The sequence below is a fragment of the Danio rerio genome, chromosome 22 (assembly GCF_052040795.2).
Source record: "Danio rerio strain M-AB ecotype USA chromosome 22, GRCz13ab, whole genome shotgun sequence".
NCBI lineage: Eukaryota > Metazoa > Chordata > Actinopteri > Cypriniformes > Danionidae > Danio > Danio rerio.
In genome coordinates this window covers 6,894,297-6,917,017 of record NC_141042.1, presented here as the reverse complement: position 1 = coordinate 6,917,017, position 22,721 = coordinate 6,894,297, and the positions used below count along the sequence as shown (strand labels likewise).

Below are 22,721 nucleotides of genomic sequence, written 5' to 3'. Positions count from 1 at the left end.
TTCTTGTAAACCCAAGAAAAAAAAAATAGTCGGTCATGAATTTCAATGAAGCTTTTGCAAGTAGCCTACCACATTAGCATTTTATTAATGCTTCAATAGAATTATAATTTCTATTAGAGCTTACAACAATAATAAATATAAAACACTAATAATTCAATTGTAATTGCAGTTTTGTACATACATAATGTATGATCTACCAATCAGACGATTCCTAATAAATAACCAAACCAGCTTATCTGAGTCATCTTGAAGAATCCCCCTTCCATCCCCTCTCCTCTTTCTTCCTCTATAGGATGGCACGGTGGCCCAGTGGCTAACACTGTTGCCTCACAGCAAGAATGCCACTGGTTCGGGTCTCTAATGCCTAGTTCACACTAGAGGATTTTAAGCCTGATTTGAGCCCGATTTGGAAGTTAACGAGCTCGCCTACAGATCGGGCTGTGATCGGGAAGAAATCTGCGGGTGCTCGGCGCTCGCCGCTCTTTATGTGTGAACTACTGAGCAACGCATCAACGAGGCTCGCTGACGCGTCGCCGACACCTCGCAGACGGAAATCCAACATTCAGCATGCTAAATATTCCAGAGCAGTCGGCCGACTCAACCCCACGTGTGGTCAGATGTAGTAACGAGCTACAGCCAATGTGAGAGCATATCAGCATGAGCTGAATGCCTGTGTGTTCAGGAGCTCAGCAGAAACATCTGTGATTGGTCAGAATGGGCTTCGGTGCACTGGCTTCATTCTGCGTTAGCACAGACATGAGAGTAGGCTATATTAACAGTGGAACTAGAATTCTGTAACTATTAGAATTACCATACTGCTCATTCTGACCGTTCTCATATAAAACGCCATACTGTCACAACATATTTACATTCAAAGCTATTATTGAGATATTAAAATTAAGCTTTGAATGTCTAGCATCATATTTAATGACACCATTACCCTAAAAATATAATCTTTTTTTTTTTGTAATACAGCCTATAAATATGTAGTTAAGATACTAAAACATGCAAAGGTCTTGGCTTTTATTTTCACTTTCAAACAGGAGCTTTTTAGCAGCACAGAATATGCTGTTTTGAAAGATATCTAAAGTAAATTGATGTTTTTGCCATCAGAAAGTTTTGTTTATGTTAGCAGGAAGTTGCCAGGCAAGAAAATGCACACATATTTAAAGTCACAGCGAAAAGTATCAGACATGCATGCAGTCATTTTGACCAATATGGTAATTTAAGGCAGAAATGCTCAGTTCTTTACTGTTTTGTAATAAAAAAATAAATAACAATGTCAGAAAGAAATACACTGATAGTTAGAAAACGGCAGGGTGTTATAAATATGTTAGTTTTATTTCAAAGAGTTATAAAATTACAAAAATTAAAAACTCTCTGTGTATCTATCCACTGGAACCTTGCAGATGAGTGATTAATCCGCTCATAAATCAGCTGATTTGACGATGTTTTTAAATGCTTTCTCCAAAGCTTGAAAAGCTGTCAGTGATGTCATCCGCACACAAGCAGCCAATAGTGTTCAGCTTTGTTCTGATGACTCCTCCCTCAAATTTTCATTGGCTGTGGTTTGGTAGCTTGAATGAGCTGATGGGGAATGAGATGTTGTCAGATCATGTAGTGTGTGACCCCCCTCTTTTGGATCGTTCACGGAGTGTTGCGTAGTGTGAACACCACAGAGATTAAAAGACACAAAGTCAAGTCATGTAACGTGAACGGCACAGCGATCTGCTGATGTTTAAAATCCTGTAGTGTGAACTAGGCTTAACCGGCCAGTTGGCATTTCTGTGTTGAGTTCATGTTCTCCCTGTGCTTGTGTGGGTTTTCCCCGGGTCCTCCGGTTTCCTCCCACAGTACAAAACATGAGACATAAGTAAATTGGCTAAACCAAATCAGCACCATAGCCAAGTTCCACCAGTAGCACACCCTCATCATAGCAGTCCTTAAGCAGCAGGAGGGAAGTGGGGTTCTCAAGCTCAATTTCCCCACGCGCCCTGCAAACGGAAGGGAGCCCTGAGCTTGAGGATCTCCTGGGACAGCGTGCCAAACTAGCTTTATCATCAATCATCAGCTAAGTGTGAACTCTTGAAATTGCCATTTTTATACTTTTACACGTAAACTTTTTTTCTTGTATACTTTGAGAATTACCATTGGATAAAATAAATAAGCTTTATAAATAAACTTACGGGGTCGATTGTGATTTTAAGTGTTTGGTTTAATTTTCATTAAGCTAAAAACCTCTCTGAGACTACAATTTTTTTTATGATATTTAGTGTTTAACTGAATGTATACTTCAAATAAGCATCAGATATGAGGACAGACATAAGTAAAGGCCTGTCATATGTCTAATTTTACAATGTTATGATTCAACACACACACACACACACACAAAAGCATGTATTTATAGCGCACATAGTCAGGGAAAAGCAGCACTATTATCAGAGAATTTGATCATTAAAGAACAGTAGAGAGTGATGGTGTTTTTGTTACAAAATATCAATTCAAGCTTGACATATTGATGCTGCAAAAGGTATGTGCTCTCTGTATTGTGAATAAAATATATACAAAGCATACAGTGCTCTACAATTGTAAAAAAAGAATAAATCAAGAACAGTAAATAGCAAACAAAAAGTTGGATTAAATATTTAATTAACATTTTCACCTGATAAAAAAATAACCTATAGATAAGATTTTTGAGTTTGCAAATGCAAATGGACCTTTAAATATAAAAGGTCTGAAAACAAATATATTCATGCAGTGAGTAAATGCGAACAAAACCAAAAGGAGTGATGAAAGATGCAAGTCCTCTATGAGCTCTAACAGCAGTTCCTGTCGTCAATATGGTCAACGTTTTTTAGGGACATTTTCATAAACAGCCTGCATCTTTAAGTTTCTGCAAGGAAACACAAACACAGTCAGTCTTGCTGATGTCACAGGAAATCTGTAGCACATATTTCTCTCTAAATAGCATCGCTAGTCTAATAATAATAGCTCTTGCGTAATTTACTTCCTCAACAGACTTTTAAAATATCATCTAGATGTAGAACTGAACATGACTTTACTCCAAAGGTTGACCTTGCTTATACATTAAAAGCTGCGTGTATCCCAGGAATCTTCTCTTATTGGTTATGAATTGGTTATTTAAATTTTAGAGATGCTAATCTGTTTTTTCTTACAAAATGAAGTGTCTTGAATGCCATCTAGTGTACAGAAAGCGTCACTGCAACCGTTACATTCCAGGAAAGTAGCTGCTACGAACGGAAATTGCCTCATGTGGTTCATCATCTGGTGAGTTTTTGAACATTTTTATCATCAAACAGGGTCAAACAAGTTAAGTTCTAAGGCTAGTCACGTTAGCATCTAAGCTAAGAATGCTTGCCTTAAAAAAAAAACCAATGACAAATTTGGTGCTGCACGTCTATAAAACAAACAAAAGGTACACTTCATCTTGTCATCAAGGCCAGACTTCAGCACAGGTAATAACTTGTCTTACTTTCTTTCCAGTGAAATCGTAGCCTACTTGTATCACTGCTGAAAAAAAGCATATGCTGGTAAGGTATGTTTTGATGTTGAGTCTTGCTGGTTTCAATGCTAGTTTTGCTAGTTTCAATGCTAGTTTAGCTGGTTATAATGCTGGTTTTGCTGGTTTCAATACTGGTCTTGCTGGTTTTGCTGGTTTCAATGCTAGTTATGCTGGTATCAATTAGTTTTGCTGGTTTCAATGCTAGTTTTGTTTCAGTGCTTTCAAACCAGCAAGGCCAACATCGAGACCAGCAAAACCTGCACTGAAATCAACAAGACCAGCATTAAAACCAGCAAGACCAACATACCAGCATCAAAACATACCTTACCAGCATATGCTGTTTTTTTTTTTTTGTTTTTTTTAGCAGGGATAATACTGATTTAAGATTAGTTTTTTTTAGAATAGCAAACCACTTTAGCTAAATTTGGTTGTATTTGATTTTGAATAGATCACAATTTAACCATGAAGACATTTATTTGCATAATGTTGATATTTTGTTGGATTAATGGGTTTCTCTTCACACAATGAAAAAATACTATAGTAATTTATACTTAATACTAGTGTTTCTGTACTATATTATAGTATGTTATAGTATTTAACACTCTTTATTAATGAATGCTACAACATACTTTGTATTAACTTTAGTGAACGGATAGACTGTAATACATACTGTAGTATACTTTAGTTTTTACTACAGTAAGCTGATGTATTGTACTGTAATACACCTCACAGTTGTAGAAACCTAGTGTATTGGGTAATTTGTTTGTTGTGTTTCCATTGCAACAGTAGAATCACCACAACAGACTATTTCAAGTACTTTACTATTGTATTGTTCAAAACTATTATAGCTTTCACTATAAATCACTACAGTATTTTTCATGTTAGTTATATCAGCAGTGTTTGGAAACTATAGAGCTAAAGTGTATAATACTGTGTATATTATAGTATTTTAAACTCTTTGTTAATGAATGTTACAACATACTGTAGTATCAACTATAGTGAAGTATACTTTAGTTTTTTTTATTACAGTAAAATGTTATGTGTTGTGCTGTAATACACCTTAGAGCTGTTGACAACTTGGTGTATTTGGTAACTTGTTATTACTGTAGTTGTGTTATGACAACAATTAAATCACCACAACAGATTAATTCAAGTACTTTACTATAGTATGGTTTAAAACTACTATAGCTTTAGCTATACATCACTACAGTATATTTCATGTTGGTTAAATCAGAGATATCTTGATACTCTCATTCAAACCAGTTGTTTTCAATCATGTGTTTGATGTTGATGTAAGTGTGAGCAGGCCATAATCAAACATCTAATTCATACATACTTGGTTTGGTTTTCCGTTCCTTGCCTTTAAACCTTTTCACGCCAAGGATAACACTTGTAACAGTTTGATAAAAGTAACTAGATTTAATTGAGGTAAAGTTGGTCTTATATTCACACATTTGTTTACTGAACTTGCAGTATGATGTGCTCTCTATATTGTTCACCATGGTACTTTTAATTTTCAGCCTGAATTTGCATGCAAGTATGACTTAAACAACATCAGCACTGTATATTTGACTGTGAACAATGTTGTAAATTGATAGTCATTGGCTGCTGATATGATTTTACTATTTAGAATCTGCAAATAATATTTAAGAGAAATTATATTAAGGATAAAGTCCAAATGTATGAATATAAAACCAACTTGACCTCAATATAGTTTTAAAATCAATATCCATATTATTATTTTTATTATTAAAATGAATCACTCAAGCCATCCTGGGTGTGTATGCCTTTCAAATCAACCCAATGAGAGTGTCAAAGCTTTTTAAAGTGAAAGTTCACCAAATCGAAAATATCCTCATCATTTACTTGCACTCAAGTTCTTCTTTTATGAATTGCCATCTTTTATTGATCACAAAACAGGATATTTAAAAAAAAAAAAAACAGCCATTGACTTGCATAGTCTTCTTTGTTTAACAAAAAATACTATGCAAGTCAATGGCCATTTTTTTCCTTTGTGTTCAGAAGAAAGTCAAACAGATTTATAAAAAATGTGAAGAGTTCAGATGCAAAAACCTGAAATTTTCTCCTAAAATTTACATTTTTTTCAAGATCTGGTGTGTATGTTCAGTAAATCTACTTTTATGGCAAATAGTATGTTCTTTGCATTGCCTTTAAAGTGAAATAACTGAAAACAAACATAAGATCCTGAGAAAAAATGCTTATTTTAGTAGAAAATTTCAGATGACACTTTTTTTTTTTCATCTGAACTCTTCATATTTGTGTGAACTATTTCTTTAAAGCTTGATAAAGTGCATCCATTAATTATAAAAGTAATCCATTCATCTCTGGCGGGTAAACAAATGCATTCTAAAGTGAAGATACAGGTTTTTGAAAAAAAGATTCATAGTTAAAACTTTATTACAGCATAAAATGTTTATTGGACTCCATTGGATTGAGTTGTGAACAGAAGACAGTGGATTTGGATGTCAATTTGTATTAGTATCCATGTTAAAATTGTGCATTTGTTTGTCTATGCTGAATTAATCTTGAGATTACTTCTGCTGCACTGACATCCTTTATCATGCATCATAACCTAAGTCTCTCATTAAACTGCATGCAGTTTGAACCCAGCAATTGTTAAAAAAAAGTTTAAAAAATCATATTTTCCCAACAAAAATCTCATGTCATTACTTCAGAAGGCATTGATTTGCCCATAGCCATATGCTTTAGTGTTATAAAAAACTCCATTCACTGCTGTTACAAAACTGGAATAAAATAATATTATTTATTAATTTATTTAAATTGTGTTCGTCTAAAATAATTAAATTCCCAGAGATGGGTTGCGGCTGGAAGGGCATCCACTGCGTAAAAGCATGTTGAATAAGTTGGCGGTTCATTTCGCTGTGGTGACCCCAAATTAATAAAGGGACTAAGCCGACAAGAAAATGAATGAATGAATAAAATAATTTAGGGGATGGTTCAGATGAGTACACCCTTACATAAAATAAAATAAAACCCAAAGTTTTATTTACCTAAAAAATGAAAATTAAGAATTACTACTAAAAACGTTTAATATATATATATATATATATATATATATATATATATATATATATATATATATATATATATATATATATATATATATATATATATATATATATATTTATTTATATTTATTTATTTATATATATTTATATTTATTTATTTATATATTTTATATTATATTTATTTATTTATATTTATTTTATTTAATTAATATATATATATATATATATATATTAATTAAACTGAATTATTTTAGGTGTAACAAGTTGAGGTATTTTATGCTTTGACTTGTGAATCTAGATTGAGTTGAGAGTGCATAAATTACGGGAGGTTGTGCATTGGTGTGGATTTTTTATGTATTGTTTCTGTCCATTAATCAATGTATTAAATACACATCTTGCTTATTTAAATGCCAACTGTTGGGGAGACAGATGTAGTATCAGTGATAAATAATAAGTAAATAAAAAGTGCTAATATGCTACCAAAGACACTATTCTGTCAGATGTCTCTCCCCCTAAAAAATGAATAAAGTTAAAGGGATAGTTAACCCAAAAATAAATATTCTCTAACTATTTACTTAAGATTATATGAGTTTCTTTCACAAAGGGAGATATTCTGAATAAAGTTTGAAAACCTGTAACCATTGATTTTTATAGTAAAAAAACAAATACTATAGAACTCAATGGTTTATTATTATTATTATTATTAATATTTTATTTTTTATAAAAAAATTTTTTTCGAAGTATCTTCTTTTGTGTTCAACAGATAACAAGAAACTCCTAAAAGTTTGCTACAAGTGTCGGGTGATTAAATGATAGCAGAATGTGCATGTTTTTCTGTGAAATATTCCTTTAACTGCATTTTAAATGCACAAACAGTAGACTTACTAACTTAAACAAAAAAAGTGAGCTCAAGTTATTTATAAAGCTCATTTTATAAACAAAATTATGCAAAATAAGATACTTAACAACTTGCAAAACATAACTAATAGACTTGACTGCACACATTAAAGAACCAACAAACAAAAATAAACCTAACAACCTTTTAACCTGCTCTTTGTTTACTAAACGTAATGGCAGTTGTGTTTGTCAGTTACGTCTGATGTGCATTTTTACACAACTTCAATCAGCAAACTTCAGTCAAACTGCCTGCAACACAACGTCCACAACACATCCAAAAATAAGCTTACCGTTTTCCGTGTTGTTTTTTTGCACTGCGGCGAATCTGTGTTGTATTCCACATACATCTGGGGTGCATTAACTACAATCAAATAAACCAATATTAGAATTTGTGTCCTAATAAATAATAATATCTCTATACTGATTAATTGCTGATTTTCTTCACCTCTTCTTTGTCGTTTCTTGCAGATGCAGTTCAGACAAACTATGACAACAGTTAATAGTAATCCAGCCGCAGTGCATATCAGCACTATATACAATAAAGGTAAGTGCAGTCCTGTAATGGACACAGTAAACCATTAGAAAGACAGCATCGGTCTAATCTGAAGATAAACAACTTTTATATCAACGCCAACATACCTGATGGTGTGTTACATGGTTGACAGAGTTGAGTGATGTTGAGTTGTGTGGTCTGGTTGCTGATGGAGTTGTTCACCACGCAACTGTATGTGTCTTGATATTCCACATCTAAAGAAAGGCTCCTGATCTGATCAGACACACTGATGCTGGACAATAAACCGTTTCCTTTGTACCAGGAGAGACTCACAGCAGTCACATTTACCACTGAACACAGCACTGAACAGTTATACTGAGATGATGGACATCGAGAAGAGTTGAGGATAGGAACAGGCAGACGAGCTGGAAAACAGCAGAAAATAAAGATTAATATGGATAAATCTACCCCAAAAATTATTTATGTGATGAAGTGTTTCTGAGATCTAAAACAACAGCGTTTGCAACGTATTTTGATTACCTAGATTTTCTATACTCAAAAAAAAAAAAGAAATTACTTTATTTACTGCTTGTTCAAACGACTTATTTAAAATCAGTTGAAACAACAAAATTCTTATTTTTATTTATTTAATTTGTATTGTTTTATGTTTAAACTTCTTAGAATTAATTTTAAAAATGCCCGTTAAGTTGAACTTAATACATTTGTGTTGAGCCAACATAAAGGAACTGTGTGGAACCCAATATTTTTTATAGTGTATTTAATGAGTGCTAATTGCTTCACAATTAAGAAGTAATTATATTTATCCTGCTTTTATTTTTGTAACATTAAACACTTGCTTAAAAAGTAAACTTACAAACACGTAAGTGATAACAGGCTGAAATATTTGCACACTATGAAGGGTGTGAATAACAGCGAGTTGCGCATTGTCATTGTCAGCCGAGGTTGATTTTAATGTGTCATTTTTTCATGTACAGTTAAAGTCAGAATTATTAGCCCCCCTTTGAATTTTTTTAACAGCGCAAGGAAATTTTCATAGTATGTCTAATAATATTTTTTTCTTCTAGAAAAAGTCTTATTTGTTTTATTTCAGCTAGACTAAAAGCAGTTTAAATTTTTTAAACACCCATTTAGGGACAAAATTTGGGGAAAAAATAAACAAGTGGTCTAATAATTCAGGGGGGCTAATAAATCTGACTTTAACTGTATATTTATATTTGTCATGAATATATATTGAATGTGCCACCCTGGATGACAAATTCAGTCTTATGTTGCACGGGTAGTTTTAGCTGTAGTCTAAAAATATGTGAGTGACTTATAAGGATATTGTTCAATTCAAGTTTATAGCACTTTTTACAATAATTATTGTTTCAAAGCAGCTTTACAAAAGGTGCACGTTATTGAATTAAAATCAAATTAAGTTAAAGTTACAATCAAATATAAGTTATTATATATAAACATGCAACTAATTATATAAAACCTGCAATTTTATATCATATAGGTAGGCCCACATAGAATATGCGCGCAGAGATCCGCAGATTATTAGCCTATCAATGAGTCTATATTTATTTGTGTAAGTGTGTGTAAGTTAATATTTACTCAGTTTTTTTATTATTCTCAGTAATGTTATTGACTAATATGAAAGTGTTAATTTGATTTATTTACAGTACAGTTTGTAAAGTAATATTTTCTGTCTTTTAGTAGAGATATTATATGAGAGACTTGCTTTGTTTACCAAATAAGTAGATCTAATTGGATTTGCATTGTAAACATTAAATACAAGTTAAAAAGGTATTATTTATTATTTCATATATTAAGATTTTAGTTACGATACTCCCAAAATAATTCTAATACTCCCATAAAATAAAATTGCTGATTTTAATTTTTTTTTAACAAAATTCTTAGCTGAAATGGCACATTCTGTCTGGCCCTATATGTAGGTGATGTCTAAGTGTATTTGTGTATTAAGTGAGTGTACGTGTTGTTAATTAAAGAATATGTAGTAAAGATCATGTTCCATGAAGACATTTTGTACATTTCTTACTGTAAATATATTAAAACTCAATTTTTAATTAGCAAAGTGCATTGCCAAGTAGTTAATTTGGACAACTTTAAAGGTGTTTTTTTTCTCAGTATTTACGTTTGTTTAAACCCTCGGATTCTACATTTTCATATATTTATAACATATTGTCATATACATCAGTAGAAATCTTATTTAACAGCTTTCAGATTATGGAAAAATGTGAAAATGAGCACTTATGACTGGTTTTGTGGTCCCGCTTATTCAATAATGTGCATTTAATGCTTGAATGGAGCATAATATAATGTGAGCGTTTAAAAAAAAAAAAAAAAAGAAGAAATTTCACTTGTCGCCTTTAAATATTTTATTATTATTATTATTATTATTATTATTATTATTATTATTACAAGTTTTTCAATAATTGCACTATTTTGCTTTTTAGAAACCCTCATTGACTCATGTTGTAATAAGCGCCCTTTCTTTGTCATTTTTTTTTCAGAGGAATTGATAAAACGTATTTTATTTTCAGATACATTATTGTGGAAATTTGATTTATTATTAAAATAAAAAACTCAAAAACAAAAACAGTTCTTTAATAAAACAGGAATTTGTCGTGAAAGCTTCATCCAATGATCTCTACTCACCATAGACAGAAACGCTGAATGTTTTGGATCTTAGTTTTGCTCCACGAATCTGCACTTCATAATCTCCAGCATGTTTGGTTGTGATGTTCGTGATGGTCAAAGATCCAGTTTGATTGTCCAGCTTCAGTCTGTCTCTGAATCTCCCATCCAGAACATCATGTTTAATAGAGAAGATTCCATCAGCTCCACTCATTTCAGCTATCAGAGACTTATTGGCTCCAAATTTCCAGAGAATGTCGTCATCTTCAGGTATTTTGGTAACACTAGAGTTTAGAGAGACAGAATCTCCTTCCATTACTGAGACTGAATCTCCAAACACACCTGTAGAACATGAAGAGGGTTAGCTGTAGCATTTAATGGAATAGAAAAATAAGTGAAATCAGAAGCTTAATCCTTCACATCTTATAAAATAATCTACTTGTTGAGTAAAACAAGTATGTGAAGTCACAAAGTTACTGTAGAGTAAAACCAGTACAATTTTGATGATACTTTTAGTATTTTAAGGGTTAGCTCATTAAAATGAGTTTACTGTGTATTGTATTATAGCTTACCTCTCAGAGAACACAAACAGAACAAAATAAACGTACAAAACATTCTCTTCATTTGCTCAGCGGTCTAGTAAGACTATCTGTTAACATGCACACTTGTGAATCCTCCTACTAAAGAGAATGACCAACCTATTAGTGCGCGCACACACATACTGCATACATGATTTTATGTACTGTTGAAGTCAGAATTATTAGCCCCCCTTTGATTATTTTTTTCTTTTTTAATTATTTCCTAAATTATGTTTAATCAAGGAAATTTTCATAGTATGTCTGATAATATTTTTTCTTCTGGAGAAAGTCTTATTTGTTTTATTTTGGCTAGAATAAAAGCAGTTTTAATATTTTTTAAACATTTTAATAACATTTTAAGGTCAATATTATTAGTCCCTTTAAGCAATATATTTTACAATAGTCTACAAAACAAACCATCGTTATACAATAACTTGCCTAATTACCCTAACCTGCCTAGTTAACCTAATTAACCTAGTTAAGCCTTTAAATGTCACTTTAAGCTGTATAGAAGTGTCTTGAAAAATATCTAGTCAAATATTATTTATTATCATCATGGCAAAGATAAAATAAATCAGTTATTAGAGATGAGTTATTAAAACTATTATGATTAGAAATGTTTTAAATAAATCTTCTCTCCGTTAAACAGAAACTGGGGAAGAAAATAAACAGGGGGCTAATAATTCTGACTTCAACTGTACATAAAATATAAGATATATAGACTTTTCAAGGTCTTCTTAAGACTTAATGATCAATAACAATTATTATCATCAAATGAAAAACATTTTAACTGACACTGATCATTTCTGAAAGCTACTTTCTGACTGTCAAGTATTAGAGAGCAGAGGAGTAGTGGAATAGTCAAACATGCATTTAATGATAAAATAAATCATAAGGATGCTTAATCATTTTAGTTTGTTTTAACTTTTGCCCATTTGCAAAGGTCATCTGCCGTTTCACACTGCTTCAGGATTTAGTTTGCTTTGGTTGTCTTCAAAAAGATCTTTCATATGTCGGTTGGACAAATAGCTTGTGCATAGAACGGTTATTTGTTTGATGTGTGTTCAGTTAGATGAGGCCTTCTTCCTGTACTGCTATTTTAAAAACTAAGTGCGTACAATAACCCTGAACCGTGCCGAAGCGCGGTTATCCCCCCCTCCCCTCTCCCTCGATGGCCTGCACTCACACTGCATCTTTACTTTCTGAACCTGAACATGCTTACGTCGTTGATGATTTGACTGTAGTTTAACAGGAGAGAAGTGCTTTCCCTCAGCACAGTGGAGATTGCTGTAGTTATAGTCATTTAGGATGCAGTGACACAAAGTCAAATATTTTGCCGATCAGATCTACAACTTTTGACGCTCAAAAATGATCACAAAAGTCATCGTGCTGCATGTATCAAGAGGTTTGCTGAAGGTGCAGCTGTCATGCAGTGAGGGATTTGTACCTTTAATAAACTTTCAAAGTGCAAAGTGCACCTGAGTGCGAAACTGAAGACGCAACGTCATTTTTAAGGCACTGTTTCATATAGGTTTATTAATAACTCTTACTGTTCAATAGAGGCAAACTGTGGTAGTTAGACACACTACTTACTGCACGACAGCTGCACCTTCAGCAAACCTCCTAATACGTGCAGTATGATGACTTTCATAATAATTTATGAGCGTCAAAAGTTGTGGATCTGTTCGGCAAAATATTTGACTGTGTGTCACTGCATATCAACCCTGCTAAAAATCCAGCTTAAACCCACCTAGGCTGGTTGGCTGGTTTTAGCTGGTCGACCAGGCTGGTTTTAGAGGGGTTTTGGCCACTTCCAGGCTGGTTTCCAGCCATTTCCAGCCTGGTCTTAGCTGGTCAGGCTGTGAGATGACCAGCTTGACCAGCCTAGCCAAGCTGGGAGTCCAGCCAAAACCAGCTATATCCAGCTTAAACCAGGCTGGTCAAGCTGGTTTTAGTTGGATTTGGCTGGTCATTTTCCAGCCTGACCAGCTAAGACCAGGCTGGAAATGGCTGGAAACCAGCCTGGAAGTGGCCAAAACCCCTCTAAAACCAGGCTTGTCAACCAGCTAAAACCAGCCAACCAGCCTAGGCTGGTTTAAGCTGGATTTTTCTGCAGGGAAACCACTAAATCAATATAACTAATGTCAGACTGCATGATTTTCAAAGTAGTCGTGTCACAGATGTTTTCATACTGCATGACTATCTGGGCTTGCGTTTCGTCGCTGCTTTGTTTACACTGCAAGATGGATCGGTGACTAGGACTTTCACATTGCATGACTTTACTATAGGAAGAATCGCCGACAAGTTCGTCCAAACTACGTCTAACAGCCAAAAACACGTAGTATATCTTTTGTTATTAACTACATAATGAGAAAGAAGCCTTTAATGGGGTAGAAAATGTACATATTTGCTAACCTGGGTTTAAAGGGAATTAGCCATTGCTCCTCAACATTGATAATAAACTAATTTATTTCTGTATGAAACGTCAAACAGACACGGTTGCTCCTGAGTCCTGTCAGTGAAAGCTGCTCTCTCATTGGCTGTAGGCGATCGCTGATGTTATTTTCAGTCAAAACTCAATTCACACGGCATGATTTGAATCGCCGACAGCTCCAGATATTTAGCACGCCAAATATCTTGCAGGCATCGGTGACTCATCGGCGATTCTCTCAGATCTCATCTTTGATAGTTCATACTGTGTGATTGACACTCACGTGCACGAGCAGCGATTTGCCTGTGATTTCAGGCATTTGTCGGCGATTTCTCAAAACCTGTCGGCGAGCCAAAATCGGGGCTAAAATCACTCAGTCTGAACTAGGCATAAAGCAATTTCTGTTGTACAAAGCAAGATCGCTTCTCTTCCTGTCAAACTGAACAGTTGCATCATTGATGTTAGCAGGTTTTTAAGGTAAAAGCAGTTGGAGTGCAGGCCGTTGGGAACCAACTGCGCTACTGCACGATTCAAAGCAACTGTACCTAGTGTGTGTATGCCCTTAGTGTGACTTTCATCCTATACACAGCTTTACATTTTACATCAAAGATATCCATTAAAAAATATTTTTGGCAAACTGTTGAATGCTCTAATTTACAATTTAGGAAGTGTTGCCATTGAGTATTATTATTCATTAATCACAATTAATCTAAATATATAGTAATCTTTTATTTCAGGGCTGTAACGGGTGTAACGAATCACAGAAGAGAGCGAAAAGTATCTATTCAGGTTCAAGAAAATGTCAACAAAATCGAGACAAAACCCCAAAAGTGTCTGGCTGCAGAATTGCACATGCACGCTGAGTCATGGACTGCAAGCGACATCACAGTGAGGGATGGGGTTAGGGGTGGGGTTTTGTGACAATTTAGTCAAAACTCTCTAGGTCAGGGGTGGCCAACCCTGTTCCTGGAGAGCCACATTCCTGCAGATTTCAGTTGCTACCCATGTCAAACACACCTGAACCAATTAATTAAGACCTGAACACCACGTGATAATTACAGGCAGGTGTGTTTGATGTGGGTTGCAGCTGAAATCTGCAGGAAGGTGACTCTCCAGGAACAGGGTTGGTCACCCCTGCTCTAGGTTATATTAGAGCTGCGTTCCAGTCCACTTTTAGACACGCACTTGCAAACATTCCTTTCCCACCACTATTTTAAATTATAATTCATAGTAAAGTACTATCAAATAAAGTAAAATATTTGTAGCTGTTGTAGAAAAGATTTTTTTAAAGGTACCAGTCAAATTCCTCTACACAAAAGTAGTCTCACAGCTTGATAGTATTTTAGTTGAACTACTGAAGACACATGGACTGATTTTACTATATTTTGTGGTACCGTTCTAGATTGATTCGGGGAACCATTGATGTCTATGGAGGACAAGAGAGCTCTCAGATTTCATCCAAAATATCTTAATTTGTGTTCTAAAGATGAAGGAATGTCTCAGGTTTGGAACAACATGAGGGTGAGTAATTAATATCTCTAATAATTTTGGGGGAACTAACCTGACATATTTAATCATGTATCGAAGTTGTCTCTTTTATTTATGCACTGAGCATGAACTCACAGTGAACAAAATACAGTATGTATTGACTCTGTGTTGCCAGATCTTTGTAGAAAACACATGTACTGCTTTTGTTTTTCAGCAGTACAAGACAAACAGGGGTTGGACAATGAAAAAGAAACACCTGGGGCCTCATGTACGAAGACTTGCATGGAAATCATACTAAAACATTGCGTACGCACAAAGCTGTAAATGTGCGTACTCAGAAAAAATTCAGATGTATGAAACACTGCGTACGCCGAATCTCACGCATATTCTTTTGTACATCTGAATGAACGTGAAACTGAGCACGAGCACAAAACCCCTACCTGCCTCCTCCCCCGTATGAATATGCAAATGACTCTACTTTGGCAAAACCCAACAATAAAAGCAATGGCAAAAGCAAGCAAAAAGAGAAACTTTGAACAGAATGTGAATTGGAGGTGCTGCTTTCGGAGGTAGACCGGAGAAAAGCGGTGTTATTTGCAAGTTTGTTCTCCGGAATTAACAACAAAAAAAAAAATAGAGTGGGAGAGTTTAGCTGATGCGACTAACACAGTTGGGTCTGAACATCGCACTGAGTGAATTAAAAGAGAAATAGTGTGGTTTATAGGTGTAAAATGTTGCAGCACCTGTAACAGTCTCAGTGGCGCAGCTCGTAAGACGCTCATCAAGATGTTTTGACACGTTCGAGCATGAACTCATTCTTCTTTTTTCTTTCGCTACATATCAGATTTTTCCAACTATTTATCACGAGAAAGACAAGTAGGAATCATCAATAAGTTTGTGCATCATATTTTATTTGCACATTTATTGAATGGAAATGTTTCCCGCATGCAAATTCATCTTCAGATAGTGTCTTTATAGCAATGTGCGTGCAGTAGATTGCTCAGATTACATTGGGAAAACAGGCGACCGCTGCAAATTGTGCTTTAATGTTTGGCTGGTCAACTGTTTGGTATGGAAATCTTATATACCTCCTAGATGAACCCGTCTCATACAGCTGCCATTGCAAGGCTCAGACACTTTGTAGAGAGCAATTTAACACAACTGCCTCTAGGAGTCGCCAATGGAAATAAAACAGACACGCACAAAAAATGTGCGTACGCCTGCCAGAAAGCTGCCATGAAGCTGCGCACATTCCCACGTTCAGTTCATCGTTAGTAAATCCAAACGTGGGCAATTCTGAGCGTGAAACCTGGCGTACGCAAAGTTTTTGTGCCTACGCAGCGTTGATACATGAGGCCCCTGGTCACTACAGTACCTGACATTTCCTGACTTGCTCCTTCAACAAAGCCAAAAGTGGCTTAATAATATTTAGATGTGGTGACTGTGCAGGCTTTAGAAGATGTTCAACTTCACTTTCATGTTCCTCAAAACACTGTCACCATTCTTGCTATGTGTATCTGCGTTTTATCATTTTAAATATACGACACCGCCATCATTCAATGTTTGAACCATTGGGTGCACATGGTCCTCCAGAATGGTTTGGTAGTCCTTGGGCCATCTAGCACATGTATTGGACCTAGAGAATGCCATGATATTGCAGAAAAAAAAAACATCACTGAATCACTGATCCAGCCCCATGCTGCACTCTGGGCATGCAACAGTCTGGGTGGTACGTTTCTTTGGGGTTTCTCCACACCGTGACTCTCTTGGATGTGGGAAAGACAGTGAAGGTGAACTCACCAGAGAGCAATACATTTTTCACATTGTCCACAGCCTAAGATTTTTAATGCTGGCACCATTGAAACATGGTGTCACAAGTGACCAAAGGTTTGGCTATAGCAGCCCTGCCATGTATATTGACCCTGTAGATTTCCTGATGAACAGTTTTGGTGGAAACAGGAGAGTTGAGTTGCACATTTAATTCTTACAAAGACACGCACCAACAATTTGTCCCATTCTTTTATTTGAACTCTGATATATCACTCATAATGTTGTGCAATGCAATATTTTAAACAAAACTGTGCTGTTATTCTGCTAATTAAATCTCCACACTCTGCTGTTACTGGTGGAATGTGCAATTAATGAAGATTGGCCACCAGACTGCTTAAATTTACCCATGAAACCACCAACACTAAATTGGCCAGTGTTTTAGTTTTATTGTCCAACCCCTGTACCTGTGCCATATATTTTCCTAGTTTATCAACTCCATAAACTGGATCACCTTATCAGTCAAATCCACTAACAAACCAATACATGGCCAATAAACATTGCTTAATTAGTGGACATGACAATTCTGCATAATTCAAGAATGCACTGTGCAAAGCAACCTGCCTAAGATAAACAAACACGCAAGAGTTTGAAATTTATTTGGCAAACCTAACAAATCTCTATCGCTGAATTATTAATTTTATCAAAAGCTGTGAATAACAAACATGCAAGACACCTAGATGTATGCTCTTCAGTGTCAATCATAACAATTTTGAGTGACTTTTGTTTCAGATAGAAACGTAATGATAATTTAGGGTATTTTTGAGGTTTTTTGACTCTTTTAAGCATAAAAATATGATAATATGATTGCAGATATTTAAGGAACATGCTAAGTGAACATACTTGTTTATCTGAAAAACAATGCTAAAGTCAGATTTTGAGATATTCTGAGCCAGAACGGCTGTCTTTGTTTAGGTCCCGCCCACTGCCCCTTTAGCCAATTATATTTTAGCAACATGGGTTGCCTTCATGAAAAACAGCGTATTTCATTTATTTAGTCATGAAGGCTCTGAAAGCATGCATTCGTGACCGAAATGCGACCTTTGGTGGACAGTAGCAGACTTCGAAATGAGACTCAGATTCAGACCTCCATAGGTGGTTTTTAATTTGCAAATAGTATAAATATTACTGACATAAACATTAGGTGAGCAGGTTAAATTGTAACCATGTGTTCTAACACGCTACGTGACACGATTTGCAGTGATAAGCAATTTGGAAATTTATATCGAGCTATTTAGAAGAACAGGATAGTGCACTCACTGCACTCCAAGATCATGGTAAGGTTTATAATCAAATTAATACATATTAAAACTCTTTAATATTATTAAATATACATGCTGAATAACTGATATGTGTTGGCTTGCACCAAGTCAGTTTTAAATTTCAATTTCAAGCGGTTTATTTTATTTTTAAGATCTGAGGTGAATCTGCTGCTGCATTTAGTAGTATGGCAATAAATGTCTAACTCACATTATAAGCATTTACCACTGAATAAAGCACATGGTGTACCTGAGGTGATCAATGTTTCTTGTGTTGTTCACCTGTGGGAAATAAAGGCTGTTTCTAAAATATAAATTTCAGGTGTTGGTTAGGACAAAAACTCCATGTAGTATAGAAAATGTTTCTTCTATATCGCTTGATGTTACTTTGTTAGAAAACCTAAATGAGCCTTAAATCAACCTTTAGGCTTGATAATTAGGCACACTCACATCAATCTGGCAACCTGCGCTTGCATAGACTTGTCCGAGGAAGAGCTGTGTTTTGATCCAGGAGTGCAATACCTAGTTCAACCACTGGGTGGCAAACTTCCATACTGCACCTTTAAATGTTCTTACTACTGAAAAGGCTACAATATTTCCAACTCATATGCAGCAAACTTGCCTTCATTAGTTTTTCTGCATTTCTTGCCAGTCCAGAAGAACCAAACCACAACAGCAATTAACAGGAACCCAGAAACGGCAGCAACAAAGATCATAGAGTCTTGTTGTAGAAAAGACTGTCAGGCCAGAACTGCGATGATAAAGAAGTGAGCGTGTCAATCCGATCTACAATCACAGATTAAGAACAGCTGAGTAAATAAACATTAATATCAGCATTTTCACACCTGAAAGAGTGTGTTGGTGTCCAGATGTGTGGTCTGGTTGCTGATGGTGTTGTTGATCACACAGCTGTAGGTGTTGTTATCCTGATAATCCACCTCCAGAGGTAGAGAGAGACTGATGCTGAGATCAGACACACTGATGCTGGACAATACACTGTTTCCTTTATACCAGGAGAGACTCGCAGCACTCACATTCCCCACTGAATACAACACTGAACTGTTGTACTGTGAGGATGAGGAACACTGAGAAGAGTTAAAGATGAGGACAGGAACAGGCAGACAAGCTGAAACATTAAAAAAGAAAATGTATAATGATATTAGTGAGTTAGTGAGTGTCATCTTACTGATCATTTTGTAATATAAAATAAAGAAAATCTTGAAGGCCAGGATGAAGGTACTCTACTCACCATAAACAGAAACACTAAATGTTTTTGAAGAATGTTTTGCGCCACTTAACTTTACTTCATAATCTCCAGCATGTACAGATGTGATGTTCGTGATGGTCAAAAATCCAGTTTGATGGTCCAGCTTCAGTCTGCCTCTGAATCTCCCATCCACACCATCAAATGTGAAGACATTTTTGGCCTCTCTATTGATTTTAGCTATTAAAGACTTCTCGTTTCTTAAACTTCACAGAATATCTTCATCTCCGCCAGTAGCACCAGTTCTTAAAGTGACAGAATCTCCCTCCAGCACTGAATAGCTTTCTTTTGTCTCTAAACCAAACACACCTAGCGAACAAAAATAAGTGCATGTCAGTTTATATTTTTGCTTTTATACAGTAGATAATGTTTTAAAAAAAAAGATTAACAAAATGAAGCCGTAATGGACCCTTTTCACATTTCGGGTTTCTCAGCAGCGCAAGTCATCATAGTTGGTAGACTTAAGGACCGGTCAGATCACACGAATTTGTCATGAATTCAGCACTGTTTCCTTGACATTGGTGTCGTAAGGATTCATTAACAACAACTGGGAGTCGTAACACAAAATTCAATAATTTATTCTCGTGTAATTATGCATAGTTCATGACAACCGATATCATGCCTGCAACACCTCCTGACACCAAACGCAGAAAATAATCTGCAGATGTACTTATGGGTGGGTCATGGGTGGATAAGGTCAGTCATTGGTTAACTACCTTTTCTAAAATACTAAGGTGTTTTAAGCAATTTTATCTGACAGGCTGGCACAAATATGCAGACATCTCCATTCTCACAATGAGTTTCTGAGTTCTCTCATCCTTCCAACAGAGTTTGTTCTTCCGAGGTAATCTGGGAACATGTTCAGTGCTGCGAATACATTGCAAAAGTATCTCCTGCTTATTTAAATTTGTCATTAATAGTAAAAACTGTTTAATATAGGCTTTTCTGAAACTGTGAATATTTCACTTCCATTTTATTTAGGCTGGACTATTATTTATTTAACAAACCAGCACAAACACAAGGCAATTCGTGCCTTGGCACATATAGCGGACTTGTTTTGAAGCGCTTCACCTTAAATGTTATTTATTTTTGTTTATAGAAATCTGTCCAACAAAAGATACATTAAAATTAAGATAACAATTATACCAAATAAAATTCGTAAAAAAAAAATATGAATTATAGTTTTGTTTGTGCTCCTTTGCTACTCAACTACATGGGTGGGTGATTTGTTTAGCTCTGAGGAAAATAAGGATTTAATGAATGCTTCACTGTGATTGTTGTATCACAAATCTCAGTTATATATTTGCTATTTTTTAATATGTCATTATTTTATTATGTCTTGAGCATCTTATTTTTCCTCGGTGCTGATGTGCTTTCATTCTCTCTATCTCACTCACGAAAAGTTTAGGCGAGGGAGTGTTTAATAATCAACACTGGGAGGAAAATATACATTTAGATAATAAAAAAAATATTTATATTAAAAAGGAATCATAAGTTTGATCATATCCATGTCGCATTGAATGCCCTTACATAATGTAGTTATTAGTTTTCTGCAAGCATCAGTGTTTATTGAGATTGACATAAGATAAAAAAGAAAGAAATTGAGACAAGAAATATTGTTCTAGCAACACTTGTGACTACTTTGGGAATTAACGCTGGTCGTAGACTGATGTAGTCTGGCACATTTGTTACTTATGACAAGTCAAGATTTTATCAAGAAAAAAATCACATAATCTGATCGTGACTTTCGTAACCAACAATAACAATCATGTGGTCTGACCGGAGCTTTAGAGCACAGTGAATGGAGGAGCACAACAAACAGTTTTTTTCAGTCCTATTTGCTGAAAAAAGAAAAGAAAAACACCATGATGGTGTTATAAAGACTTTTAGAAAAAGGAAAAAAAAGAATAGTGTGAGTCTGATAATGATAGCTAGAAGAGAGAATAATGTCAAATTTACTGTCCTGCCCCATAGATGCTGCTTTAGAAACACCTTGCATAAGCTGTAATTTGTTTTTTGAAATTCATTGTAAAGATTATATAATACATAGGCCTGTGTAAAATCATATAAATGTTCATACATTTTACAAAAAAAATCTAAATATTAAAAACTTTCAAGGATTTAGTAAGCTAAATCTGATGATGACCGTTAAACGGGTCATAACAGGCTTGTGAAAAAGGGTCTATAATGCTTTAGAACTTACCAATCAGACGCCTCAAGCACAGGCATGACAAAACAAACACAGGAAACATTTTCTTCAGCAGCTCTGTGTCTGGTGTAAAAGCATATCCGCTGAAAACACTACTCAACTTTTTGTGAATTCACCCACAGCAGAATTTGACCCTCCTCCAAATGATCATCTTTCTCTTTTTAGAGCTTTAAATTGTTTAAATAAAAACAGGATGGTTAATATTTATCATTTAACAGTGACAGTTTTTTTATTATTATTTGGGATGTTCCAAATTTAGAATGCAAATCAATTTTAAATTGATCACTTTTGATTTAGGATTGATGTTTTGCCATGGAAACTAAATGTAATAATGTTAAAAGTTCTAAAACTCATTCAAGAGAGACAGTTGAGACATTCTTACCAGTGAAAATGTTAAAAGGTATTGAAAAGCCTCATTAAATGTCCTTTATGCTATATGCAAATTAAAGAGTGTGCTATTGTGAAAAATATTTCTTAATATTTGTGGTTAAAAAAGTTTTTGAATGGTTTTTAATTGTCTTATATATATAGAGGTCTGACAGTAGCAGCTCAGCTTCTACATCAAACTGAAACCAGCTGCGGTCTGATTTCCTTAGAATTGTGGGTTTGTATTTTGGTGGACAAAGAGCTTGTACACCAGTGTTTAGAGCATGGGTGATTAGTTTGTAGGTGAAGAGCCATTTCCTGCCATCATGAACCTTAAAATAATGCATTCAGCACAGAGCATGAAGTCAAATCAAATGGTCAGAGGTCAAACAGGAAAATTCATAGCTAACTTTACATATAAATTACTAACGACAATTTACAACAGTAAGTTGACTTTTTTTTGCATTCCACTGTTGCATTCTTATACAATATAATTGTGTTTTTAACTTTATGAAAGCAAAAAAAAATTACATTTGCAATGAAATTTTGATAATACGTTAGATGACAAATTGTGCTTTGCGGTGACAAAATGGTTGAGGTAACCCTGAGTTTTGAGTTTGAAGAATGTGTAAATGTGGCCATCTGGCGGTCAACGGGAGGAATTCTCATTATAGG

The 22,721-nt window shown here is 34.9% G+C and overlaps 3 protein-coding genes across 6 annotated transcripts in view; 1 reads left to right on the top strand and 2 right to left on the bottom strand.

Moving 5' to 3' along the window:
- Positions 1 to 62: 62 nt before the first annotated feature.
- On the bottom strand, positions 63 to 22,529 carry LOC147831477 (CD48 antigen-like). 3 transcript variants are annotated; one of them, XM_087303731.1, is made up of 8 exons: positions 21,675 to 22,529; positions 19,053 to 19,780; positions 18,830 to 18,958; positions 10,646 to 10,966; positions 8,110 to 8,388; positions 7,916 to 8,026; positions 7,761 to 7,831; positions 967 to 2,893 (listed from the first exon to the last, which is right to left on the bottom strand). In XM_087303731.1, exons 3-8 carry the CDS (start codon positions 18,921 to 18,923, stop codon positions 2,867 to 2,869), a joined length of 903 nt encoding a protein of 300 aa, XP_087159857.1. In that variant the 5' UTR covers positions 18,924 to 18,958; positions 19,053 to 19,780; positions 21,675 to 22,529; the 3' UTR covers positions 967 to 2,866. The 3 variants fall into 3 exon arrangements, with proteins under 3 accessions (XP_087159859.1, XP_087159857.1, XP_087159858.1); XM_087303733.1 differs by lacking the exons at positions 18,830 to 18,958; positions 19,053 to 19,780; positions 21,675 to 22,529 and adding an exon at positions 11,197 to 11,334 and having other exon boundaries at positions 63 to 2,893; XM_087303732.1 differs by lacking the exons at positions 967 to 2,893; positions 18,830 to 18,958; positions 19,053 to 19,780; positions 21,675 to 22,529 and adding an exon at positions 11,197 to 11,329 and having other exon boundaries at positions 7,589 to 7,831.
- The window catches only part of si:dkey-19a16.7, a 32,643-nt gene continuing 13,127 nt past the window's right edge, over positions 3,206 to 22,721 (top strand). The window contains exons 1-3 of one of the 2 annotated variants that reach the window (XM_087303728.1): positions 3,206 to 3,288; positions 7,939 to 8,014; positions 15,036 to 15,154. The gene's annotated coding sequence lies outside the window, so the exon portion shown is untranslated. Of the gene's footprint in view, positions 3,477 to 7,938; positions 8,015 to 15,035; positions 15,155 to 22,721 lie in introns of both variants that reach the window. The other variant, XM_087303729.1, reaches the window with a different exon arrangement.
- On the bottom strand, positions 18,951 to 21,723 carry LOC141380156 (lymphocyte function-associated antigen 3-like). Its single transcript, XM_087304813.1, is given in 4 exon segments — positions 18,951 to 19,126; positions 19,128 to 19,333; positions 19,457 to 19,780; positions 21,675 to 21,723. Coding segments are annotated over 4 exon segments (699 nt in total). The 3' UTR covers positions 18,951 to 19,006.